Source organism: Salmo salar, chromosome ssa17 (genome assembly GCF_905237065.1).
Source record: "Salmo salar chromosome ssa17, Ssal_v3.1, whole genome shotgun sequence".
NCBI lineage: Eukaryota > Metazoa > Chordata > Actinopteri > Salmoniformes > Salmonidae > Salmo > Salmo salar.
Genome location: NC_059458.1, coordinates 36215672 through 36242581, shown reverse-complemented (window position 1 = coordinate 36242581; position 26910 = coordinate 36215672). Strand labels below are relative to the sequence as shown.

At 40.6% G+C, this 26910-nt stretch overlaps 2 protein-coding genes across 5 annotated transcripts in view; one reads left to right on the top strand and one right to left on the bottom strand.

The window, feature by feature from the left end:
• LOC106600648 (zinc finger protein 239-like) overlaps positions 1-26910 on the bottom strand; it is a 289371-nt gene that overhangs the window by 131946 nt on the left and 130515 nt on the right. The window lies entirely within an intron of this gene.
• On the top strand, positions 1128-25000 carry LOC123723892 (gastrula zinc finger protein XlCGF17.1). Of its 4 annotated transcripts, none has more exons than XM_045698569.1 (5): positions 1938-3170; positions 4111-4347; positions 8857-9090; positions 18593-18775; positions 22392-25000. In XM_045698569.1, exons 2-5 carry the CDS (start codon positions 4245-4247, stop codon positions 23144-23146), a joined length of 1275 nt encoding a protein of 424 aa, XP_045554525.1. In that variant the 5' UTR covers positions 1938-3170; positions 4111-4244; the 3' UTR covers positions 23147-25000. The 4 variants fall into 4 exon arrangements, with proteins under 4 accessions (XP_045554527.1, XP_045554526.1, XP_045554525.1 ...); XM_045698568.1 differs by having other exon boundaries at positions 1939-3170; positions 4174-4347; XM_045698571.1 differs by lacking the exon at positions 22392-25000 and having other exon boundaries at positions 1128-3170; positions 4174-4347; positions 18520-19510.

Sequence of the window (26910 nt, the reverse complement as noted above, 5' to 3'; positions counted from 1 at the left end):
TTGGATTTACTGTCTTTGTTGCAGACAGTTTGTATCACTAACGATACCTTTAAAATTACTTTCTTATTGGATCCATTCTAAAGATATGACATACCTGTCCATGACCTTGTGGGCACAGTCCTTTGTGTCCTTACCACCAATTTTGCTTAACCTTCCAATCTGTGTCAAGAGACTTTGTTTGAAACCCTGGAAGTTACTTATTTTTATTTTATTTATTTCATCTTTATTTAACCAGGTAGGCTGGTTGAGAACAAGTTCTCATTTACAACTGCGACCTGGCCAAGATAAAGCACAGCAGTTCGACACATACAACAACACAGAGTTACACATGGAATAAACAAACATACAGTCAATAATACAGTAGAAATAAGAAAATTCTATATACTGTGAGTGCAAATGAGGCAAGATAAGGGAGGTAAGGCAATAAATAGGCCATGGTGGCGAAGTAATTACAATATAGCAATTAAACACTGGAATGGTAGATGTGCAGAAGATGAATGTTCAAGTAGAGATACTGGGGTGCAAAGGAGCAAGATAAATAAATACAGTATGGGGATGAGGTAGTTGGATGGGCTGTTTACAGATGGGCTATGTACAGATGGGCTATGTACAGGTATAGTGATCTGTGAGCTGCTCTGACAGCTGGTGCTTAAAGCTAGTGAGGGAGATATGAGTCTCCAGCTTCAGTGATTTTTGCAGTTCTTTCCAGTCATTGGCAGCAGAGAACTGGAAGGAAAGTCGGCCAAAGGAGGAATTGGCTTTGGGGGTGACTAGTGAGATATACCTGCTGGAGCGCGTGCTACGGGTGGGTGCTGCTATGGTGAACAGTGAGCTGAGATAAGGCGGGGCTTTACCTAGCAGAGACTTGTAGATGACCTGGAGCCAGTGGGTTTGGCAACGAGTATGAAGCAATGGCCAGCCAACGAGAGCTTACAGGTCGCAGTGGTGGGTAGTATATGGGGCTTTGGTAACAAAATGGATGGCACTGTGATAGAGTGCATCCAATTTGTTGAGTAGAGTGTTGGAGGCTATTTTGTAAATGACATCGCCAAAGTCAAGGATTTGGTAGGATGGTCAGTTTTACGAGGGTATGTTTGGCAGCATGAGTGAAGGATGCTTTGTTGCGAAATAGGAAGCCGATTCTAGATTTAATTTTGGTTTGGAGATGCTTAATGTGAGTCTGGAAGGAAGGTTTACGGTCTAAACAGATACCTAGGTAGTTGTCCACATATTCTAAGTCAGAACCGCCCAGAGTAGTGATGCTGGACGGGCGGGCAGGTGCAGGCAGTGATCGGTTGAAGAGCAGGCAGTGATCAGTTGTGAATGTATAATTATGATCTTCACTTTTTATTTTTCTGAAAAAAAGTTAATAAAAAGGTAAATAGTAAACAAACTGTAGTAATAAATATAGTGAGAGCAAGTTTGACAGGCTTCTTAGCTAGTTAATTTTGGTCAATGCATTTTGCACTCATTCTCCTTGTCTTATTTGTAACATATTCACGCCCTCTCTCCTGTGAGCTAACGTTCTTAGCTACCTAGCTAGCTAACCCATACTACAGTTAGTTAGCAAGCCAACCAGCTTCACGGTAGGTACCCAGAGAGTAACATTGATGTTGGACTCTAGCTAGTTAATTTAAAAAAATGTCTGTCAAAAAACAATGACTCCACACCGGTTACCAGAAAAAATAGCTAACCGTAGTTAGCTAGACCGATACAGTAAGCTAGCTAACAGTACAACTATCAAATATGTTATCCCTGCTTTCCTATCTAATTAACTAGTTAGCTAGCAACTAAGTTAGTGTTAACGTTAGCTAGCTAGCATGCAAGTATCCAGGCAGAGTTTCTTATGTTAGCATAGAGACAATAATAGTTTGCGACATTAACAGAAACGGATAATTAATATAACAACCTTATCAGATTACAAACGTTTTCAGAAATGTTGAACTTACAATTATCCGCGTGTCGTTGTGTTACAGTCTTGAGGAACAAACGTCGGGTGAATGACTCGCTCTTTCTGCTTCTCCCAGTTTTGAGGCATGACGGTTATACATTGTAATAAATTCCATTGTGATATTGTAAACTAAAGATTTGAAATTACAGGTAATTTTCAGTCATTCTGTCTATATCAGAACATCGAACAAGCTATTCGATGTATTTTTTATTTTAAATCAATATATTTGATTGTGTATATCAAAAAAAGATTCAAACGTATACTGTATAATTGTATTCGTGTATCTCATGCATTTCAATGAGTACAAGCTGATCAGGCTGACTTTCGGCTATATTTGGATCAAAACAGACGGACAATTTTGGGCGAAATAAAGTCTATGATGAACGTCGCCACTGATGCCATGGCAAAACCAGCGTGAAATTCCCCTTTAACCTGTAGTTGTTGGCTTTATTCAATGCAGGATTCTACATGCAGGAGTTAGTCCGTAGCGGGGGTGTCTGGTTTTAGGTAGGACATATAGCGAAGCGGAAGTGCTGTTCGAGTCTTATGGCTCCCAGTTGAGTAAAGTTAGTAAGAATGAATGGAAGACGGAGACAACGAAAAATTGAGCAAACCGACCAAAAGTTGTAAACAAACATTGGTTTCTTTTGGAGCGCGATTCATCAACAATTGTGTATTTTGGGAGATAATTTGAGGTCAGGAAGATGGTAAAGGAGGCATGAGCAAAGGTTGAGTCAGTCAGAGTGACCAGTAGTGGTTTTGATTTGATTTCATGCGTCTCAGAAGAGTAGAAGGAGAGAGCATTGTTTTTCGGAGCAGGGCACCGATAAAATTTGTTATCTGGAGTTTCGTTGGAGGAGTGAAGAGTGTCTGCCTACTCATGTGATGCTGCGATATGTAAAATACGCAGTGAGAGCTATTGTGAATAAACCACAGCAGTTATGACATTGATAAAATAATGGCCATGTTTCAAGTGTGGTATTTATTAGGATCCCCATTAGCCGCTGCAAAAGTATCAGAATTGTTCAAACAACGGCTTGGTCTGCTTCACAGGCGTTCTCTGAAGTCTCGCGTTGTTACGTCTCTGGGTTTAGAAACTGGTAGTGGGGAGAACAGGGAGTTCCGCGCAGGCGCGCATCATTCTTCAGAATAAAGGACATTTCAGAATTGTGGAGTCGAGACTACAACTTCTGTGGCCATTTCAAATGTATTACTACTGGTATGTAATAGCACGTTCTAATACCGAAAGAACATGTCATAACATGCTAGGTAACAAATACGTCAAAATATTATCACGTTTGGTAAAGGTTGTATGTGCTATTTTTGTGTCAAACCGCGTGAGTGAACGTGATACCTTTTATTTACAAGTCACATAGAGACTTGGGGTTAGTCTGAGTGGATGTATATCATTTCATTAAGGATCAATTTATTTGAGATTTTCTGGGTTCGTTTTACATGTCGTTTTTGGTTTTGTGTAAAATTCACGAGATGGTAAAATGGCGGTTCCCCCTCGGTCTGCGTCAACGTACTTCAGTGCAGGCAGTGAGGGTGCAGCAGAGAGACAATTTTACGGCTGCACTACTGTTTTGGAGCTGAATGTAATGCTTATCAATTTTCTACATGTGTAATAATATTCAGAGACATTCAGTTGCTTCTGTCTATCTATACATGTTACTATGGTGTGAACAGAAATACTATTGGTTTTTGAATGAAATAATACAGTGAAGGCGAGGTTATTCCGGCAAAATAGTACATTGTGCTGCCTTAAACATACTGCAACCTTGTACTAAATGTTTTTTGAGGCATTTATGTGAATTCAGGTTATCTACTATAGATTAAGTGCATTGAGTTGTGTAGCCTAATTTAAAGTGTATACTTTGGCTAATGTGAATTAATTAATGTTTTGTTGTCAATGCTTAGCTACCAGATCTATTGAAATGAGATCAGTGCTTGACTTGGACAGGAGCTCACCGGAGCTGAGAACTGTCACCTCAAATTTCTGTTTGAGCTCATGTTCCTCTTATAGAATATTAGCTCAACAGTATTGTGGAGCTCCTGCACCTAAAAATAAACCATTTTTTTTGAGAATAAAGAAAGTCTTGACAGTTCTGGCACTAACTTTTGTGTCCGTTTCTCTTTGTAACTACTGGCCAACTCAGATTAAGTCTGAGGCCGGTAACATCAAGTGAGGACAAACCCAGCCTGCCTCTCTCCTTCCACAGTGAGACCAAACCTACAGTCATTGGGTTCTGATTGTGACAGTGGAGCCCAGTTTGCACTGCAGGGTCCAGAGATGGCATCAGTGAAGCTGGAAGACTGCAGTCAAACACTGGAACTGAATGCCAACATTAAAGATGAAGAAGAGGAGGAGAAGATTGGGACATCTGTTTCTCATGGTAAGAACAGGTTCTATCTAACTAAGTTTGTGTTTTTCATTCCAACTTCCCACTGTGCATGAAAAGTTGCTGTAGAACTATTTTATTTATTTTATTTCACCTTTATTTAACCAGGTACGCCAGTTGAGAACAAGTTCTCATTTACAACTGCGACCTGGCCAAGATAAAGCAAAACAGTGTGACAAAAACAACAACACAGAGTTACACATGGAGTAAACAAACGTACAGTCAATAACACAATAGAGAGATCTATATGCAGTGTGTGCAAATGTAGTAAGATTATGGAGGTAAGGCAATAAATAGGCCATAATGGCGAAATAATTACAATTTAGCATTAACACTGGAGTGATAGATGTGCAGATGATGTGCAAGTAGAGATACTGGGGTGCAAAAGAGCAAAAATAAATAACAATATGGTGATGAGGTAGTTGGGTGGGCTATTTACAGATGGGCTGTGTACAGGTGCAGTGATCGGTAAGCTGCTCTGACAGCTGATGCTTAAAGTTAGTGAGGGAGATATGTCTCCAGCTTCAGTGATTTTTGCAATTCGTTCCAGTCATTGGCAGCAGAGAACTGGAAGGACAGGTGGCCAAAGGGGGAGTTGGCTTTAGGGATGACCAGTGAAATATACCTGCTGGAGCGCGTGCTACGGGTGGGTGTTGCTATGGTGAACAGTGAGCTGAGATAAGGTGGGGCTTTACCAAGCAAAGACTTATAGATGACCTGGAGCCAGTGGGTTTGCCGACGAATATGAAGCGAGGGCCAGCCAATGAGAGCATACAGATCGTAGTGGTGGGTCGTAAATGGGGCTTTGGTGACAAAACGGATGGCACTGTGATAGACTACATCCAATTTGCTGAGTAGAGTGTTGGAGGCTATTTTGTAAATGACATCGCCAAAGTCAAGGATTTGGTAGGATAGTCAGTTTTACGAGGGTATATTTAGCAGCATGAGAGAAGGAGGCGTTGTTGTGAAATAGGAAACCGATTCTAGATTTAATTTCGGATTGGAGATGCTTAATGTGAGTCTGGAAAGAGAGTTTACAGTTTAACCAGACACTTAGAATATGTGGACAACTACAAATACCTAAGTCAGAACCGTCCAGAGTATTGATGCTAGTCGGGCGGGCGGGTACAGGCAGCGATCGGTTGAAGAGCATGCATTTAGTTTTACTAGCATTTAAGAGCAGTTGGAGGCCACAGGAAGGAGTGTTGTATGGCATTTAAGCTCGTCTGGAGGTTTGTTAACCTCTCTCGTGTAGGGGGCAGTATTTTCACATCTGGATAAAAAACGTACCTGATTTAATCTGGTTGTTACTACTGCCCAGAAACTAGAATATGCATATAATTGTTTGATTTGGATAGAAAACACCCTACAGTTTCTAAAACTGTTTGAATGGTGTCTGTGAGTATAACAGAACTCATATGGCAGGCCAAAACCTGAGAAGATTCTGTACAGGAAGTGCCCTCTCTGACCATTTCTTGGCCTTCTATACCATCTTTATCGAAAACAGAGGATCTCTGCTGTAACGTGACATTTTCTAAGGCTCCCATAGGCTCTCAGAAGGCACCAGAACGTTGAATGATGACTTTGCAGCCCCTGGCTGAAAAACAGTAGCGCATTTGGATAGTGGTCGATCTGAGAACAATGAGACGGGCGCACGCACGTGAAGAGTCCATTTTCCATTTTCAGTCTTTGAATGAAAAAGACGTCTCCCGGTCGGAATATTATCGCTATTTTACGAGAAAAATCGCATAAAAATTGATTTTAAACAGCGTTTGACATGCTTCGAAGTACGGTAATGGAATATTTTGAATTTTTTTTGGCACGACATGCGTCTGCGCGTCACCGTTCAGATAGTGTCTTGAACGCAAGAACAAAACAGAGGATATTTGAACATAACTATGGATTATTTTAAACCAAAACAACATTTGTGGATGAAGTAGAAATCCTGGGAGTGCATTCTGACGAAGAACAGCAAAGGTAATCCAACTTTTCTTATAGTAATTCTGAGTTTAGTGAACGCCAAACTTGGTGGGTGTCAAATTAGCTAGCCCGTGATGGCGAGCTATCTACTCAGAATATTGCAAAATGTGCTTTTGCCGAAAAGCTATTTTCAAATCTGACACCGCAATTGCATAAAGGAGTTCTGTATCTATAATTCTTAAAATAATTGTTATGTTTTTTGTAAACGTTTATCGTGAGTAATTTAGTAAATTCACCGGAAGTTTTCGGTATGTTTGCTAGTTCTGAACATCACATGCTAATGTAAAAAGCTGGTTTTTGATATAAATATGAACTTGATTGAACAAAACATGCATGTATTGTATAACATAATGTCCTAGGAGTGTCATCTGATGAAGATCAAAGGTTAGTGCTGCATTTAGCTGTGGTTTTAGTTTTTGTGACATTATATGCTAGCTTGAAAAATTGTTGGGTGATTATTTCTGGCTGGGTACTCTCCTGACATAATCTAATGTTTTGCTTTCGTTGTAAAGCCTTTTTGAAATCGGACAATGTGGTTAGATTAACGAGAGTCTTGTCTTTAAAATGGTGTAAAATAGTCATATGTTTGAGAAATTGAAGTAATATAATTTCTAAGGTATTTGAATATCGCGCCACTCGATTCCACTGGTTGTTGACTAGGTGGGGCGATTTCGTCCCACATACCCTAGAGAGATTAACAGTGTCCAAAGAAGGGCCAGATGTATACAGAATGGTGTCGTCTGCGTAGAGGTGGATCAGAGAATCACCAGCAGCAAGAGCGACCTCATTGATATATACAGAGAAATGTCGGCCCGAGAATTTAACCCTGTGGCACCCCCATAGAGACTGCCAGAGGTCCGGACAACAGGCCCTCCGATTTGACACACTGAACTCTGTCTGATATGTAGTTGGTGGACCAGGCGAGGCAGTCATTTCAGAATCCAAGGCTGTTGAGTCTGCCAATAAGAATGCGGTGATTGACAGAGTTGAAAGCCTTGGCCAGGTCGATGAAGACTGCTGCACAGGACTGTCTTTTATCGATGGCGGTTATGATATCGTTTAGTACCTTGAGCGTGGCTGAGGTGCACCCATGACAAGGTCGGAAACCAGATTGCATAGCGGAGAAGGTATGGTGGGATTCAAAACTTGTCCGAGATCTGTTTGTCATCTTGGCTTTTAGAAGACTTTAGAAAGCCGGTGCAGGATTTCATGATGAACTGTTTCAATGAGAAGGTAGATGTTATTTCATGCTACTGACACTTGCATGGTTTGATGTCAGAATTGCCAGCATTTGTTTTATTCACTGGGTTATCTGGAGTGATCAGAGAGTAGACTAAAGAAGTGAAGTAGACAAACTGCCAGTGTTATTAAGTTCTATGAAATGAGCCCGTGTAGTTACTAACCCTTGTGATAGTGAATGGAGGATGATATAGCTCATAATTTTCATGACTTATGAGTTTCTTTTAGAATAATTTTATTCCCCCTTTACATTGCACAGCCTACTTGTATGAATACATACAGTGCATTCGGAAAGTATTCACACCCTGTGACTTTTTCCACGTTCTGTTAGGTTACAACCTTATTCTAAAATGAATTCAATATGAAAACGTTCTTTATCAATCTACACACAGTACCCCATAATGGCAAAGCAAACGCAGGTTTTTAGAAATGTTTACACATTTATAGAAAATTAAAAACGGATACCTTATTTACAAAGTATTCAGATCCTTTGCTATGAGAATCGATACTGAGCTCAGGTGCATCTTGTTTCCATTGATCATCCTTGAGATATTTCTATAACTGGATTGTTGTCAACCTGTGGTAAATGAAATCGATTGGACATGATTTGGAAAGGCACACACCTGTCTGTATAAGGTCCCACATTTGACAGTGCATGTCAGAGCAAAAACCAAGTCACGAGGTCGAAGGAGTTGTCCGTAGAGCTCCATGAAAGGAAAAATTCACAAGCTGGTAAAATGGCGGCACCCACTCGGTCTGCGTCAACGGACTTCAGTACAGGCAGTGTGGATGCAGCAGAGGGAGACCATTTTACGGTTGCTCTACTGTTTAAATGCTAAATGTAATGATTATTGGTTTTCTACATGTGTAATAATATTGACACATTAAGTTTGTCTTTATCTATAAACGTTACAATGATGTGAACAGGAAATGTTATTGTTTTTTGAAGTAAAACAGTGAATACAAGGTTATTAAGGAAAATAGCACATAGTGCTGCCTAAAACAAACTGTAACCTTGAACTTAATGGTTTTTGAGTAATTTATGCATTTATCTACTATAGGTTAATTATTAGCTCAAAAGTATTGTGGAGCTCCTGCACCTAAATATAAACCATACCGGCACCCAAAATGTTTATCGGCAACTATTTCAGTCCAAGTCAAGCACTGAATTAGATATTTGAACAAGAAAAAATAGAATATATTTAATAGAGAATAATGACATTGCCAGAACTTTCAAGATAATAACTTTTGTGTCTGTTTCTCTTGTACTACTTGCCGACTCAGGTATGAGGCCGGTAACATCAACAGTGAGGACAAACCCAGCCTGCCTCTCTCCTTCCACACTGAGTAGAAACCTTCAGTCACTGGGTCCTGATTGTGACAGTGGAGCCCAGTTTGCACTGCAGGATCCAGAGATGGCATCAGTGAAGCTGGAAGACTGCAGTCAAACACTGGAGCTGAATGTCAACATTAAAGATGAAGAAGAGCAGGAGGAGATTGGGACATCTGTTTCTCATGGTAAGAGCAGGTTCTATCTAATTTTGTTGTTCGTTCCAACTCCCCACTGTGCATGAAATGTTACAGTAGAACTGTTTCATGATGAACTGTTTTAATGAGAAGGTAGATGTTATTTCATACTACTGAGACTTGCATGGTTTGACACCAGTGTTACCAGCATTTGTTTTATTCACTGGGTTATCTGGAGTGATCAGAGAGTAGACTAAAGAAGTGAATTCGACCAACTGCCAATGTTTTAAAGTTCTATGAAATGAGTGTGTAGTTTCTAACCCTTGTGATAGTGAGTGGAGGATGATATGAAGTGAGTCTGTGTAGTTACTAACCCTTGTGATAGTGAGAGGAGGATGATATGAAATGAGTCTGTGTAGTTACTAACCCTTGTGATAGTGAGAGGAGGATGATATGAAGTGAGTCTGTGTAGTTACTAACCCTTGTGATAGTGAGTGGAGGATGATATGAAATGAGTCTGTGTAGTTACTAACCCTTGTGATAGTGAGTGGAGGATGATATGAAATGAGTCTGTAGTTTCTAACCCTTGTGATAGTGAGAAGAGGATGATATGAAATGAGTCTGTGTAGTTACTAACCCTTGTGATAGTGAGAGGAGGATGATATAGGTCATAATTTTCTTGACTTATGAGATACTTTTAGAATAGTTTCATTCTCCTTTTGTATTGCACAGCCTACTTATATGAATACGCACAGGTATCCTAGTGGTTAGAGCGTTGAGCCAGTAAACGAAAGGTTGCTGGATCGAATCCCTGAGCTGACAAGGTAAAAATAAACTCAGCAAAAAAAGAAATGTCCTCTTACTGTCAACTGCGTTTATTTTCAGCAAACTTAACATGTGTAAATATTTGTATGAACATAAGATTCAACAACTGAGACATATGCTGAACAAGTTCCACAGCCATGTGACCAACAGAAATTGAATAATGTGTCCCTGAACAAAGGGGTGGTCAAAACAGTCAGTATCTGGTGTGGCCACCAGCTGTATTACGTACTGCAGTGCATCTCCTCATGGACTGCACCAGATTTGCCAGTTCTTGCTGCGAGACGTTACCACACTCTTCCACTAAGGCACCTGCAAGTTCCCAGACATTTCTGGGGGGGAATGGCCCTAGCCCTCACCCTCCAATCCAACAGGTCCCAGACGTGCTCAATGGGATTGAGATCCGGGCTCTTCGCTGTCCATGGCAGAACACTGACATTCCTGTCTTGCATGAAATCAAGCACAGAACAAGCAGTATGGCTGGTGGCATTGTCATGCTGGAGGGTCATGTCAGGATGAGCCTGTAGGGAGGGTACCACATGAGGGAGGAGGATGTCTTCCATGTAACGCACAGTGTTGAGACTTCCTGCAATGACAACAAGCTCAGTCCGATGATGCTGTGACACACCGCCCCCAGATCATGACGGACCCTCCACCTCCAAATCGATCCCGCTCCAGAGTACAGGCCTCGGTGTAACGCTCATTCCTTCGACGATAAATTTGAATCTGACCATCACCCCTGGTGAGACAAAACCGCGACTCGTCAGTGAAGAGCACTTTTTGCCAGTCTTGTATGGTCCAGCGGCGTTGAGTTTGTGCCCATAGGTGAAGTTTTTGCCGGTGATGTCTGGTAAGGACCTGCCTGACAACAGGCCTACAAGCCCTCAGTCCAGCCTCTCTCAGGCTATTACGGACAGTCTGAGCACTGATGGAGGATTGTGCATTCCTGATGTAACTTGGGCAGTTGTTGCCATCCTCTACCTGTCCCACAGGTGTGATGTTCGGATGTACTGATCCTGTGCAGGTGTTGTTACACGTGGTCTGCCACTGCGAGGAAGATCAGCTGTCCATCCTGTCTCCCTGTAGCGCTGTCTTAGGCGTCTCACAGTACGGACATTGCAATTTATTGCCCTGGCCACATCTGCAGTCCTCATGCCTCCTTGCAGCATGCCTAAGGCATGTTCACGCAGATGAGCAGGGACCCTGGGCATCTTTCTTTTGGTGTTTTTCAGAGTGAGGTGGAGGGTCCATCATGGTCTGGGGTGGGCTTTTTAGCATTTATAGAAAATCACCACAAACGGACTCAGTCAAACTTAAATGAATCATTCTTTATTGTCAGCAAGCTAGAGAGGTTCCAAGAAACTTAAAGAACCATAGTACACGTCGGTCGGGAGCTCTGCCGGGGCAGTCCTGGTAGTTCTCCTTTATACTGCTTACACAGACAAGCTATATTTACATGATTTAGCTTATTAATTAATTATTAACATTTTGTTGTTGCATGTGCTGAGACCTTGAAACTGATATGTTCCTAGAACAATGTTCTTGGCGTACTGCCAATTGGGCTGAGGAGGAGGTCACAGTCTCCTGTACGAACCAAGAAAAAATGTCCTCACATTTTTACAGGGCAAATAGTTGGCAGGGCAATTTTGTATTAATTAGCGTTACAATGAATTTAATGTATGTAGACTATGCATGGCCTCACACCAGTACAGTAGGTGGTGTATGCACCTAAGAGTTGAATGCGATCCGCCAACCAAATCCCAAAGAAGAAGGACGCAAATGCACGTCGCTTGACCCGTATGGAGAATGTGAAAAAGGAGCAAAGTTCATATCTATTATTGATGTTTGATGAAGAGTATCTACCACCCTATGTAAAGCTGGGATATATAAGATACCCCATAAGAGAGTTGGTGTAAAACCCGATGCAACGCAAGAAATGTATAAAGTTTGGCCACATGTCAAGTGTTTGCAGGCGGAAGGAATATGTTATTGTTGAGTATGTGATTGTAAAATTATGCAACTGTGGTGGGGGTCATTTTCAAATTCCCAGAGTGCCCTTTTAGGGTGAAAGAGGTTGCGGTGTCAAGGATCAGGACTGTACAGCAAATCTCCTACAGTTGAAGTCGAAAGTTTACATACACCTTAGTCAAATATGTTTAAACTCAGTTTTTCACAATTCCTGACATTTAATCCTAGTAATAATTCCCTGTCTTAGGTCAGTTAGGATCACCACTTTATTTTAAGAATGGGAAATGTCAGAATAATAGTAGAGTGATTTATTTCAGCATTTATTTTTCATCACATTCCCAGTGGGTCAGAAGTTTACATGCACTCAATTAGTAGTTGGTAGCGTTGCCTTTTAAATTGTTTAACTTGGGTCAAACGTTTCGGGTAGCTTTCCGCAAGCTTCCCACAATAAGTTGGGTGAATTTTGGCCCATTCCTCCTGACAGCTGGTGTAACTGAGTCAGGTTTGTAGGCCTCCTTGCTCGCACACACTTTTTCAGTTCTGCCCACAAATGTCCTATAGGATTGAGGTCAGGGCTTTGTGATGGCCACTCCAATACCTTGTCTTTGTTGTCCTTAAGCCATTTTGCCACAACTTTGGAAGTATGCTTGGGGTCATTGTCCATTTGGAAGACCCATTTGCGACCAAGCTTTAACCTGTTAGGGCTAGGGGGCAGTATTTACACGGCCGGATAAAAAACGTACCCGATTTAATCTGGTTATTACTACTGCCCAGAAACTAGAATATGCATATAATTATTGGCTTTGGATAGAAAACACCCTAAAGTTTCTAAAACTGTTTGAATGGTGTCTGTGAGTATAACAGAACTCATATGGCAGGCAAAAACCTGAGAAGATTCCTTACAGGAAGTGGCCTGTCTGACAAGTTCTTGTTCTTCTTAACTCTCTTTATTGAAAACTGAGGATCTTTGCTGTAACGTGACACTTCCTATGGCTCCCATAGGCTCTCAGAACCCGGGAAAAAGCTGAATGATGTAATTCCAGCCCCTGGCTGAAAAACATTAGCGCCTTTGGTAAGTGGTCTATCAGAGGACAATGAGACTGAGGCGAGTGCACGAGGCGACCCCATGTTTTTATTTACTCTCTCTTTGTACTAAAACACAGATTCCCGGTCGGAATATTATCGCTTTTTTACGAGAAAAATGGCATAAAAATTGATTGTAAACAGCGGTTGACATGCTTCGAAGTACGGTAATAGAATATTTCGATTTTTTTTGTCACGAAACGCGTCGGGCGCGTCACCCTTCTTTACCCTTTCGGATAGTGTCTTGAACACACGAACAAAACGCCGCTATTTGGATATAACTATGGATTATTTTGAACCAAACCAACATTTGTTATTGAAGTAGAAGTCCTGGGAGTGCATTCTGACGAAGAACAGCAAAGGTAATAACATTTTTCTTATAGTATATCTGACTTTGGTGAGGGCTAAACTTGGTGGGTGTCTAAATAGCTAGCCCTGTGATGCCGGGCTATCTACTTAGAATATTGAAAAATGTGCTTTCACCGAAAAGCTATTTTAAAATCGGACATAGCGAGTGCATAGAGGAGTTCTGTATCTATAATTCTTAAAATAATTGTTATGTTTTTTGTGAACGTTTATCGTGAGTAATTTAGTAAATTCACCGGAAGTATGCTAGTTCTGAACGTCACATGCTAATGTAAAAAGCTGGTTTTTGATATAAATATGAACTTGATTGAACAAAACATGCATGTATTGTATAACATAATGTCCTAAGATTGTCATCTGATGAAGATAATCAAAGGTTAGTGCTGCATTTAGCTGTGGTTTGGGTTTATGTGACATTATATGCTAGCTTGAAAAATGGGTGTCTGATTATTTCTGGCTGGGTACTCTGCTGACATAATCTAATGTTTTGTTTTTGTTGTAAAGCCTTTTTGAAATCGGACTGTGGTTAGATTAACGAGAGTCTTGTCTTTAAAATGGTGTAAAATAGTCATATGTTTCAGAAATGGAAGTAATAGCATTTCTAAGGTATTTGAATAACGCGCCACGGGATTCCACTGACTGTTATGTAGGTGGGACGAAATCGTCCCACTGGCTCTAGAGAAGTTAACTTCCTGACTGATGTCTTGAGATGTTGCTTCAATATATCCACATCATTTTCCTACCTCATGATGCCATCTATTTTGTGAAGTGCACCAGTCCCTCCTGCAGCAAAGCACCCCCACAACGTGATGCTGCCACCCCCCGTGCTTCACGGTTGGGATGGTGTTCTTTGGCTCGCAAGCTCCCTCCTTTTTCCTCCAAACATAACGATGTTCATTATGGCCAAACAGTTCTATTTTTGTTTCATCAGACCAAAGGACATTTCTCCAAAAAGTACGATCTTTGTCCCCATGTGCAGTTGCAAACCGTAATCTGGATTTTTTTAATGGCGATTTTGGAGCAGTGGCTTCTTCCTTGCTGAGCGGCCTTTCAGGTTATGTAGACTCGTTTTACTGTGGATATAGATACTTTTGTACCTGTTTCCTCCAGCATCTTCACAAGGTCCTCTGCTGTTGTTCTGGGATTGATTTGCACTTTACGCACCAAAGTACGTTCATCTCTAGGAGACAGAACGCGTCCCCTTCCTGAGCGGTATGATGGCTGCGTGGTCCCATGGGGTTTATACTTGCGTACTATTTTTTGTAAATTGCTCCCAAGGATGAACCAGACTTGTGGAGGTCTACAATTTTTTTTCTGACGTCTTGGCTGATTTCTTTTTATTTTCCCATGATGTCAAGCAAAGAGGCACTGAGTTTGTAGGCCTTGAAATGCATCCACAGGTACATCTCCAATTGACTCAAATGTCAATTAGCCTATCAGAAGCCTCTAAAGCCATGTCATCATTTTCTGGAATTTTCCAAGCAGTTTAAAGGCACAGTTAACTTAGTGTATGTAAACTTCTGACCCACTAGAATTGTGATATAGTGAATTATAAGTGAAATAATCTGTCTGTAAACAATTGTTGGAAAAATTACTTGTCATGCACAAAGTAGATGTCCTAACCGACTTGCCAAATCTATAGTTTGTTAACAAGAAGTTTGTGGAGTGGTTGAAAAAGGAGTTTTAGTGACTCCAACCTAAGTGTATTTAAGAGAGTTATAGGGGCAAGAGGCCACAGTTCTGAAGATATGGTGGTGGATGCACCGCAACCAGTTGCAAATGTTGTACGTCAATCAAGTGATCTGCATACACTTATTGTGAAAGTGGATATTTTAGTATTTATAACCACAGTTATTAATTATTTGCACAAGAGGTCCAAGAAGCTGGACATATCTGCAGCTGATAAGTTTTTGGGCCTCCAAGACAGCAAGGACTACTGTCACCAGATAATGTTCCGCTCTTACAGGATCATTCTCAGTCTGTGTAGGCACCTGATTAGAACAGAAAATCAGGCTGATTTAGTTTAATTTACATTTCGTTATTGATAGTTTTTGTATGATTTAAAAAAATATATATACTCTTTACCCTGAACAAACATAAACTCAACATGTAAAGTGTTGGTCCCATGCTTCATGAGGTGAAATAAAAGATCCCAGAAATGTACACACAAACTTATTTCTTACAAATTTTGTGCACACATTTGTTTACATCCCTGTTAGTGAGCATTTCTCCTTTGCCAAGATAATCCTGAGGTTCTGAGGTATCAGAACACATTAAATAAAATACCTTTATAATAAAGCATTGCATGCATTATCATGGCTTTAGCGTACTGGCATAGAGCAGTGGTGTGGAGACACTTGCAGAAGTTGTTCATTTTTTGTAGCCTAGAGTTCAGGAACATTGTGGCCTTTTATAAACGGACTTCATGCAATTCTACATTTTAGATGACTGGATACTTTCGCAGAATTTTGAAAGGGATTTTTAAATTGTTTATTTAGCTAGGCAAGTCGGCTAAGAACAAATTCTTATTTACATTGACGGCCTACCCCCGGCCAAACCCGGACGACGCTGGGCCAATTGTGCGCCACGTCCTCCAGGTTTAATACCTCACAAATAACCAAAATGACAGGCTGCTTTGACACTGACAAACAGAGAATCTGAGATTAATAAAAATGACCTTGTCTCTAATCCATCAATAGCCTAGGCCAGGTGTGAGGAGAAACACATTGTACAATATGAGGAGGAAGTTATAGTCCTTAACAAGCTTTCCAGTTTCACTGACTCACCCAATGATGTGCAGCTCACTCACCGGCCAAAAGCTTCTCTCTCTTGCTTTACTTTGAGCAAACAGCATTTTTTTACAATAGACCTATTTGGAAGTTTATAACTTGGTAACATACAGACAGATTAGTATTTTATTTTCAGCAGGATCCATTTGCTTTACAACCTGTGTTTTCCAGTGACTGTATTAGAAATATTGCTAAAGGCCTGTTTTGGCTGCATGCTGTTCACTGACAGATTTGCCACACGTTCCTGACTGTAGACATGCCTTGTGATTTGGCTACACACAATCCACAACTAGTCGATTTAAAAAATGTTTTTGCTATTGATCCTCTGTGGATAAATTATAGGCTTGCTCCTGGTGCAGTATTGGGAATACTTATTTCCCTCATTAAAATGCAAATCAATTTATAACATTTTTGACATGTGTTTTTCTGGATTTTTTTGTTGTTATTCTGTCTCTCACTGTTCATATAAACCTACCATTAAAATTATAGACTGATCATTTCTTTGTAAGTGGGCAAACGTACAAAATCAGCAGGGGATCAAATACTTTTTCCCCCCACTGTATCAGGCACGTTTTCACATTACGTGTTTTTGGGGTTTCATGACAATTACAGAGGAATCCAAATGTAATTACTCTGATTACTTTTATTAGGATTTTTACATTGCAAACAGTGGACAGAAAAAGTGGTAGGCTACCTGATCCTGGCAAATGGGTTCTGGAACGAAAGACTACAAAACTGAGAGGTGCTGGAGGATCTGGCTCAAATGAAGCACCTCCCTTCTCATATAATGAGGTAGGGCCATCCCAAGGGTCCCTGAATGCATGGACGATTGCACCAAAGTTTTTTTTTATAACTAATCCAAGATTAGACCACAGCCGGTCGTTTCCAGTGGGAACAGATCAGTCATAATGGGCAGAGCCAAGCACGAGTCAGCGAGATCCTATTGGTGTGTTATACAACACATCTGCATATTTCTGTTAGGGAACTCCTCTGTGAAGCACTCGTGTGCAATAACTCAATTCACCTTTACGTTCCTTCTAAATAACGCAATTATTTAACTTTTGCAAAGGGTAAAGTCTACAAAACTTAGTCCACTCTGTTCATAACAGATTTTAGTTTTGGGAACAGAAAACTGTAGTAAGATCAGGTGTTTCATAGATTAGAACAATTGCAGAATGTCGGCCAAAATCCATCTAGTTCCATCTTCTTCCACTGCCGGCCAGCGGGCTTCCTCTCACTACCATATTTGGCAGTGAGTGGAAACGCTAAGCGCATGCTTCACATTTATACATCTGGTGAAATATCTGTCTCATTGTTCAATCTGTGGCTTCACTGTGGTAGTGGGGGAACAGGAAGTTCCAGGCAGGCACACAACAGTTCCGGCGTTTTCTTTATTCTGAAGAATGCTATGTTAAGAAGATAACCTTTGTGTCCGTTTCTATTTATTACTGCAGGTATGTAATAGCGCGTTTAAACTATCTAATGTCGAAAGAACATGTCATACCATGCTAGGTAACATCCATTAAGGTATCATCACATTTGGTAAAGGGTTGATGTTTTATTTTTTAGTAAAACCAGGTGATTGTGATCAACTATTTTACAAGTCACATAGCTAGAAGCTTTGGGTTTGTCTGAATGGATGTACATCATTTCCTCAAGGTAATTTGAATAAAGAATACATTTATTTGAGATTTCTGAGTTTGTTTAGCATGTTATTGGTTTTGTGTAAAATTCACGAGCTGGTAAAATGGCGCTGTCCACTCTGTTTGCGCCAATGGGCTTCAGTGCAGGTGCAGAGAGACAATTTCATGGTCGCACTACAGGTTTGAAGCTGAATGTAATGATGATCATGTGTTGTAATATTCAGACACATTCAGTTGTTTCTTCCATCTTTATAAATGTTACTATGGTGTGAATGGAAATACTATTGGTTTTTGATTGGAATAATACAGTGAAGACAAGGTTATTCAGGAAAATAGTACATAGTGCTGCCTAAAAATACTGCAACATTGTACTAAATGTTTGAGTCATTTCGGCATTTATGTGAATTTGTGGTGTCTACTATAGTTTAAGTGCACTTACGTTGTGTAGACTAATTTAAAGCAGGTACTTTGTCTAATTTGAATTAATTAATGTTTTGTTGTCAATGCTTAGCTACCAGATCTATTGAAATGAGATCAGTGCTTGACTTGGACAGGAGCTCACCGGAGCTGAGTACCGGCACCTCAAATTTCTACTGTTTGAGCTCATGTTCCTCTTATAGAATATTAGCTCAACAGTATTGTGGAGCTCCTGCACCTAAATATAAACAGTACCGGCACCTGTTTCAGTCCGAGTCAAGCACTGAATTAGATAATTGAACAAGAAGAAATATAATATATTTTTAGAGAATAAAGAAAGTGCCAGAACTGTCAAGACAATAACTTTTGTCTGTTTCTCATTGTTACTACAGGACGACTAGATTTAGGTCTGAGGCCGGTTACACCAATAGTGAGGACAAACCTAGCCTACCTCTCTCATTCCAGGCTATGTCCAAACCTACATTCATTCACTGGGTCCTGATTGTGACGGTGGAGCCCAGTTTGCACTGCAGGATCCAGAGATGGCATCAGTGAAGCTGGAAGACTGCAGTCAAACACTGGAGCTGAATGTCATCATTAAAGATGAAGAAGAAGAGGAGGAGAAGATTGGGAAATCTGTTTCTCATGGTAAGGCAGGTTCTATCTAACTAAGTTTGTTTTTCATTCCAACTTCCCACTGTGTATGAAAAGTTGCAGTAGACCTGTTTCATGATGAACTGTTTCAATGAGAAGGTAGATGTTATTTCATTCTACTCAGACTTGCATGGTTTGACACCAGTTTTGCCAACATTTGTTTTATTCACTGGGTTATCTGGAGTGCTCAGAGAGTAGACTAAAGAAGTGAAGTAGACAAACTGCCAGTGTTTTAAAGTTCTATGAAATGAGTCTGTATAGTGAGTGGAGGCTCATATGGCTCATTTATGACTTTTACTCACTTTTCGAATAGTTTTATTCCCTTTTGTATTGTGCAGCCTACTGATATGAATACATATGTCACCCGGTACAGCCAGAAGAGGACTGGCCACCCCTTGGGCCTGGTTCTTCTCTGTGTTTCTTTCTAACTTCCTGCCTTTTAGGGAGTTTTTCCTAGCCACTGTGCTTCAACATCTGCATTGCTTGCTCATTGGTGTTTTAGGCTGGTTTTCTGAAAAGCATTTTGTGACAACTGCTGATGTAAAAAGGGTTTATAAAATAAATTTGATTGACATTGACAGTACCAGTCAAAGGTTTGGACACCTACTTATTCCAGGGTTTTCTTTATTTTTACTATTTTCTACATTGTAATATAAGTGAAAACAAACTTTAAGTAACACATATGTAATCATGTCGTAACCAAAAAAGTGAGATTCTTCAAAGTAGTGTCGTGTCTTTGGGCACCATTAACTGAAGACATGTTTATAAAAATAACTCCCTGTTATTATTATTACGCGATTAAACAGATTAATCGTTTATCTGTAATTAACTAGGAGATCGGGGCACCAAGGAAAATATTCAGATTACAAAGTTATAATTTTCCTAATATAACTTTCCTATATTATAACATTATAGTATAGGCCGATTATCTTCTGGTTTAAATGGTGTATTTTACCTTGCGTCATTCTCATTCCAAACGTCGTAAATTGTTGTATCTGCACGAATCCAGTCTTTACTAAGTCATCCATGCATCAACTGTCTTAAAATCATTTATTTACTAAACAACGTCATTCACAGAAAACATAGAAACAGTAATTATCGTCACAAAGAATTGGTAATGTGCCCTAGTGGGCTAAACCGGCATGGCGGCTTGTTAAACCAACAAGGGCGGGTCAGCTGAGAAGACCCTACAGAGTTGATAAATATTAACAATTGATATGCTAATCCTTTGCACATGAACGCTCACTCATTCGGGAACAACTGCAATCAATATATATTTATGCTCAGTGTGTCGTCGGGATCCTTGTTGGAGAGTTTTTGTCCGCGTTCTCTCTCTCGGTTGGAATGGATCTTTCAAAGCGACATTCATTAATGTCGTTATAGAATGGATGTTTCGTCGGTCTTCGCGTTCGATGATATCAAATTTCTAGCTGCAGACTATGAATTAATATCAAAGACTTGTTATTATTCTGTCGGTATCGATAGTCTAAAGTTTAACCACGTGGTATGGTTAAAGTTCAGTAGAGGGATGCATGGTCAAACCTATTGGCCAACTCGTAATGGAGTGGAGGCCTGGTCAAAAGAAAGTAACCCTGGGTGGGGGTTTTATTCGGAATGACAGAAAAAGGCTGTCTCATGACGCCAGGTCTTGTCTGTGTCCCTGGGGGCGTGCCGATGACTGAGTTAAGCTTTGAACAGAAATACAATTCTATCACATTAACATCAGTACATAGCCTTTCAACATATTCCAAATAGCTTTAATCTTATTAAATCATTGTATACAACCATTTAGATGCAAGTCCCATAGCTGAGGCTATTATATAAACCTTAGTATGGTAATATGGCACTATTGTCTCTAATGAGTATCACAAAATTGTATCAAGCGGATCAGTTCGTAGCTGGATTCTTCACCGATCTTTTATACCTTCTCCAGAACATAAATGTCATTCGGTTCCCCAATTCTGTGAGTTGGAAGGATTTCCTTTGTCTCTATGAATCCCCTCTCTGTCTCAAAACTGGGCCATGCGGCAGGACATTCTCCTTTAGAATTTTACGACCCCTCTCACCACAGCAGTGTCAGAAGTATAGAGGTCGGGGGATGGTGCATAGAAAAGGCCTGATGCAGAGAGAGGGGGTTCAACTGTGTTCTCTGTTCCCAGAGAGGGCAGCATCATGACAGTAGCCACCCTTTGCCTTGATGACAGCTTTGCACACTCTTGGCATTCTCTCAACCAGCTTCATGAGTAAGTCACCTGGAATGCATTTCAAATAAAAGGTGTGCCTTGTTGAAAGTTAATTTGTGGAATTTCTTTCCTTCATAATGCGTTTTAGCCAATCAGTTGTATTGTGACATGGTAGGGGTGGTATACAGAAGATAGCCCAATTTGAAAAAAGAGCAAGGCCATATTATGTCAAGAACAGCTCAAATAAGCAAAGAGAAATGACAGTCCATTACTTTAAGACATGAAGGTCAATCAATGCGGAACATTTTATAGAACTTTGAAAGTTTCTTGAAGCGCAGTTGCAAAAACCATCAAGCACTATAATGAAACTGACTCTCACAAGGACTGCCACAGGAAAGGAAGACCCAGAGTTACCTCTACTGCAGAGGAGAAGTTCATTAGAGTTACCAGCCTTAGAAATTTCATCCCAAATAAATGCTTCACAGAGTTCAAGTAACAGACACATCTCAACATCAACTGTTCAGAGGAGACTGCGTGAATCAGGCCTTCATGGTCAAATTGATGCAAATAAACCACTACTAAAGGATACCAATAAGAAGAAGAAATTTGCTTGGGCCAAGAAACACGAGCAATGGACATTAGACCGGGGGAAATCTGTAATTTGGTGCGATTAGTCCAAATTTCAGATTTTTGGTTCCAACTGCTGTGTCTTTGTGAGACGCAGAGTAGGTGAATGGATGATCTCTGCATGTGTGGTTCCCACCGTGAAGCATGGATGTGTGATGGTGGGGTGCTTCGCTGGTAACACTCAGTGATTTATTTAGAATTCAAGGCACACTTAACCAGCATGGCTACCACATCAGTCTGCAGCAATATGCCATCCCATCTGGTATGGGCTTAGTGGGACTCATTTGTTTTTCAACAGGACAATGACCCAAAACACCCCTCCAGGCTGTGTAAGGGCTATTTGACTTAGAATGAGAGTGATGGAGTGCTGCATCAGATGACCTGGCCTCCACAATCCCCCGATCTCAACCCAATTGAGATGGTTTGGGATGAGTTGGACTGCAGAGTAAAGGAAAAGCAGCCAACAAGTGCTCAGCGTATGTGGGAGCTCCTTCAAGACTGTTGGAAAAGCCTTCCAGGTGAAGCTGGTTGAGAGAATGCCAAGTGTGCAAAGCTGTCATCAAGGCAAAGGGTGGCTACTTTGAAGAATCTAAAATATATTTTGATTTGTTTTCACACTTTTTTTGGTTACTACATGATTCCATATGTGTTATTTCATAGTTTTGATGTCTTCACTTATTCTACAATGTAGAAAATAGTAAAAATAAAGAAAAACCCTTGAATGAGTAAGTTTGTCCAAACGTTGGACTGGTACTGTATATCACACCAACTGACTGTTTCTTCTGATGTTGTTCACACAGGAAACCATGTTGACACATTCTCTACATCCAGAGAGCAACAGCAGGAAGATCATAGAGCTAAGAGGTCTCATCACTGCCCACATTGTGAGGAGATTTTCCCATTTCTATCAAAGCTGAAAATACACCTAAAAATACACACAGGAGAGAATCTGTATTCCTGTACAGACTGTGGGAAGAATTTCACAACATTAAAGGTTCTGATCATTCATCAGAGAGTGCATGAACGGATACACACAGGAGAAAAGCCTTACTCCTGCTCTGACTGTGGAAAGAGTTTCTCTCTACTGAGCAACTTAAAACGACATGAACGCATACATACAGGAGAGAAGCCTTACTTATGCTCTGACTGTGTAAAATGCTTCACAACATCAACTGAGCTAAAACGTCATCAAAGAACACACACGGGAGAGAAGCCTTACTCCTGCTCTGACTGTGGAAAGAGTTTCTCTCAACTGAGCAACTTAAAAGCACATGTACGTATACATACAGGAGAGAATCCTTACTCCTGTTCTGATTGTGGGAAGAGTTTCTCTCTACTGAGCAACTTAAAATCACATGAACGTATGCATAAAGGAGAGAAGCCTTACTTATGCTCTGACTGTGTAAAATCCTTCACAACATCAACTGAGCTAAATCGTCATCAGAGAACACACACGGGAGAGAAGCCTTACTCCTGCTCTGACTGTGGAAAGAGTTTTTCTCGACTAAGCACCTTAAAAAGACACCAAGGTAAACATAAAGGACCACTGATCTGACTGTGGAAAATGTTTTAAAACAACAGCTGAGCTAAAAGGTCATCAGAGAACACACATAGGAGAGAAGCCTTACATCTGCTCTGACTGTGCATCAAGTTTCTTCTGTGCCCCTTAAAATGACTTGAACGTGTACACACACGCACTGACTGTGAGAAGAGATTCTACAGATTGAGCCATTTAAAAGGACACCAATGTGTACATAAAGGAGAGAAGCCTCATCAGTTCTCTCAGACCAGCTAAGATTAGACACTCCACTTAATTCTCATATCATTAAATAATTGGCAACGTTGAATTGGATCAAATGAAGAAAGCGTAGAACACTCTATTGTAATCCTATAGTTTCTCACTGTGAGAGAACTGTGCAGAGGAAAGGGAGCGTTATAGTATGTTAGCCTCTCTTTACTTCGCTAATCAGTATGCACCTTGTCAGTTTTGGTGTGTTTTGTTAGCTTCTACTGTAAAGATATTGAGATGACCTTGGATTTGCCCTTAGGGTTGAGTATCCTCTGTGAGGCCTCTCACAATGGAGTTGTTGACTGGGTGGTACTGCTTCTCTCTGTAGTTTTCTGTGGGAAAGAGCTGATTGACACAACATGTACAGAGTGTACAAAACATGAAGGATGCCTGCTCTTTCCATGACATAGACTGACCAGGTGAACCCAGGCGAAAGCTATAATCCTTAATGATGTAGTTTTTATTATGGATTTATTATGGATCCTCATTAGCTTTCAGCAGAAAACAAGAGACTGCAGTTGAAGTGGTGTAAGGAATTAAGACTGGACGCTGGAGAATTTGAAAAACATTGCCTGGTCTGATGAATCCTGGTTCCTGCTGTTTCACACTGATGTGAGGACTAGTATATGGAGGAAACCACGAGTACATACATCATGCCTCTTGTCATCTTTGCAGGCTGGTGGTGATGGTGTGGAGTTTGTTTTCAGGGCACACACTGGGCCCCTTGATAGAAGTGGAACAAAGTTTGAATACCACAGGATATCTAAACATCATTGCCAATCAGGTGCCTCCCTTCATGGCAACAGTGTATCCATCTGCAAATAGATTTTTTTCAGCAGGATTATGCCCCATGCCACAAGGCTTGTCCAGGAATGGTTCAAAGAACATGACAGTGAATTCAGCTTACTGCAGTGGCCTGCCGAGTCACCAGATCTCAATCCAATTGTGCATCTGTGGGAGGAGATGAAACAAGCTATTCGGAGTAGAGATCCACTCCCAGCCGACTTGACACAATTGTGGGAAGAATTGGGCCAGAATCCCTGTGGAACGCTCTCAACACCTTGGACAGTCCATGTCCTGATGAATTGGGGCTTATTCTGAGGACAAGGGGGGGGGGGGGTGCAACTCAATATTAGGAAGGAGTTCCTAATATATTGTACACAGTGTATATCAGATAAAGATGGTGTGATGATCCGGTTTTAGCGTTAGTTTGGGTGGATTATTTTCTATTACTCAACTTGTGTTTAATGATAAACGGTCTATGAATCTACTTGTGTTTATTAAATTGTATTTTAATAGTAGATTCATTATTTTAGTCATTGATGATGGATGTATTTGAATAACTGTGTTGAAGTTAATTGATCTGGCGGCAGGTAGTTTTACAGACGTGTTTAATACGTCTTATTTATACACTTTTGTAATATTTATGAAATGCATATTGTTATATTTGGTAGTACTTATTTGTTTTTCCTTTGTCTCCAACCCCTTTCGATGTGTGGAACGGATGTGGGTGGGGCTAGGTCTACATAAGGGTGCTAATTTCAGAAAATTCACAAAAGCTCTGACGAAGGCCGTGAGGCCGATACGTAACCTTATTAAATATCAGTGATACTATCAAGAGCAGTGTGTGGTTTCCTTTTTCCTTCATCTTGTTCAACTGTTGCCATGCACCTGCAAAACATTTTGCTCATATGCTCAGAATTTTATATAAAGGTGGTATAAAAGGTGTTATATCTGGAGTTTAATAAAGGTGTTTCATAAAGGTTAAATAAAGGTGTTTATAGGTGGAGTTTAATAAAGGTGGTATATAAAGGTGTTATAGGTGGAGTTTAATAAAGGTGTTATATAAAGGTGGTATAAGAGGAAGATTTCTGGAGGGGTTTGTATTTGTGTATTTATCAGGGATCCCCATTAGCTACTCTTCCTGGTATCCAAACACACTAAAGCATCCACATGACATATAAAACAACAGATGAAACAGTGAACTATGTTTGTACTGAATGAGCTAAAGATAAAACAGTACATCATAACATCCCTACACCACCACATCTCCACAACACAAAATGTTCAATACCACAATACAACAATATCACAATGTGTGCGTATGCATGTGTCTGTACCTTTGTGTGTGTCTCTTCACAGTCCCCGTTCCATAAGGTGGTATTTTTACCTGCTTTTTAAATCTGATTCTCCTGCTGGCATCAGTTACCTGGTGTGGAATAGAGTTCCACGTAGTCATGGCTCTATGTAGTACTGTGCGCCTCCCATAGTCTGTTCTGGACTTGGGGACTGTGAAGAGACCTCTGGTGGCATGTCTTGTGGGGTATTCATGGGTTTCCGAGCTGTGTGCTAGTATTTTAAACAGACAGCTCGGTATATTCAGCTTATCAACAGCTCTTACAAAAACAAGTAATGATGAAGTCAATCTCTCTTCCACTTTGAGCCATGAGAGACTGACGTGCATGTCATTAATGTTAGCTCTCCGTGTACTTTTAAGAGCCAGCCATGCTGCCCTGTTCTGAGCCAACTGCAATTTTCCCAAGTCCCTCTTTATGGCACCTGACCATACTACTGAACAGTAGTCTAGGTGTGATAAAACTAGGGACCTGCCTTGTTGATAGTGTTGTTAAGAAGGCAGAGCAACACTTTATTATGGACAGACTTCTCCTCATCTTAGCTACTGTTGTATCAATATGTTTTGACCATCACAGTTTACAACCCAGGGTTACTCCAAGCAGTTCATCACCTCAACTTGCTCAATTTCCACATTATTCATAAGGAGACGTAGTTGAGCCACATACGTTTTTTCCAGCAGCAGACTATGATCGATATTGTCAAAAGCTGCACTGAAGTCTAACAAGACAGCCCCCACAATCATTTGATCATCAATTTCTCTCAGCCAATCATCAGTAATTTGTGTAAGGGTTGAGTGTCGAGTGTCCTTCTCAAACATCATTTTTTCCAGAAGTTTGTTGACAAGCTGATTGGTTGGCTATTTGAGCCAATGAAGGGGGCTTTACTATTATTTGGTAGTGGAATGACTTTATCTTCCCTCCAGGCCTGAGGGAACACACTTTCTAGTGGGCTTAAATTGACGATGTGCCTATATCATCTGCTATTATCCTCAGTAATTTTCCATCTCGATTTTTTTAACCTTTATTTGATGAGGCAAGTCAGTTAAGAACAAATTCTTATTTACAATGACGGCCCATTGGGGTCATTGTGGGTTAACTACCCTGTTCAGAACAACAGATTTTTACCTTGTCAGCTCAGGGATTTGATCCAGCAACCTTCCAGTTACGGGCCCCAAGCTCTAACCAGTAGGCTTCCTGCCGCCCCTAGATTGTCAGACCCCGGTGGCATCTTATTGTTGAAAGACAACAATCATTTTTTTTCACCTCATCCACACCGACTTTACGGAATTCAAAAGTACATTTCTTGTCTTTCATAATTTGGTCAGATATACTTGGATATGTAGTGTCAGCGTTTGTTGCTGGCATGTCATCCCTAAGTTTGCTTATCTTGGCAAT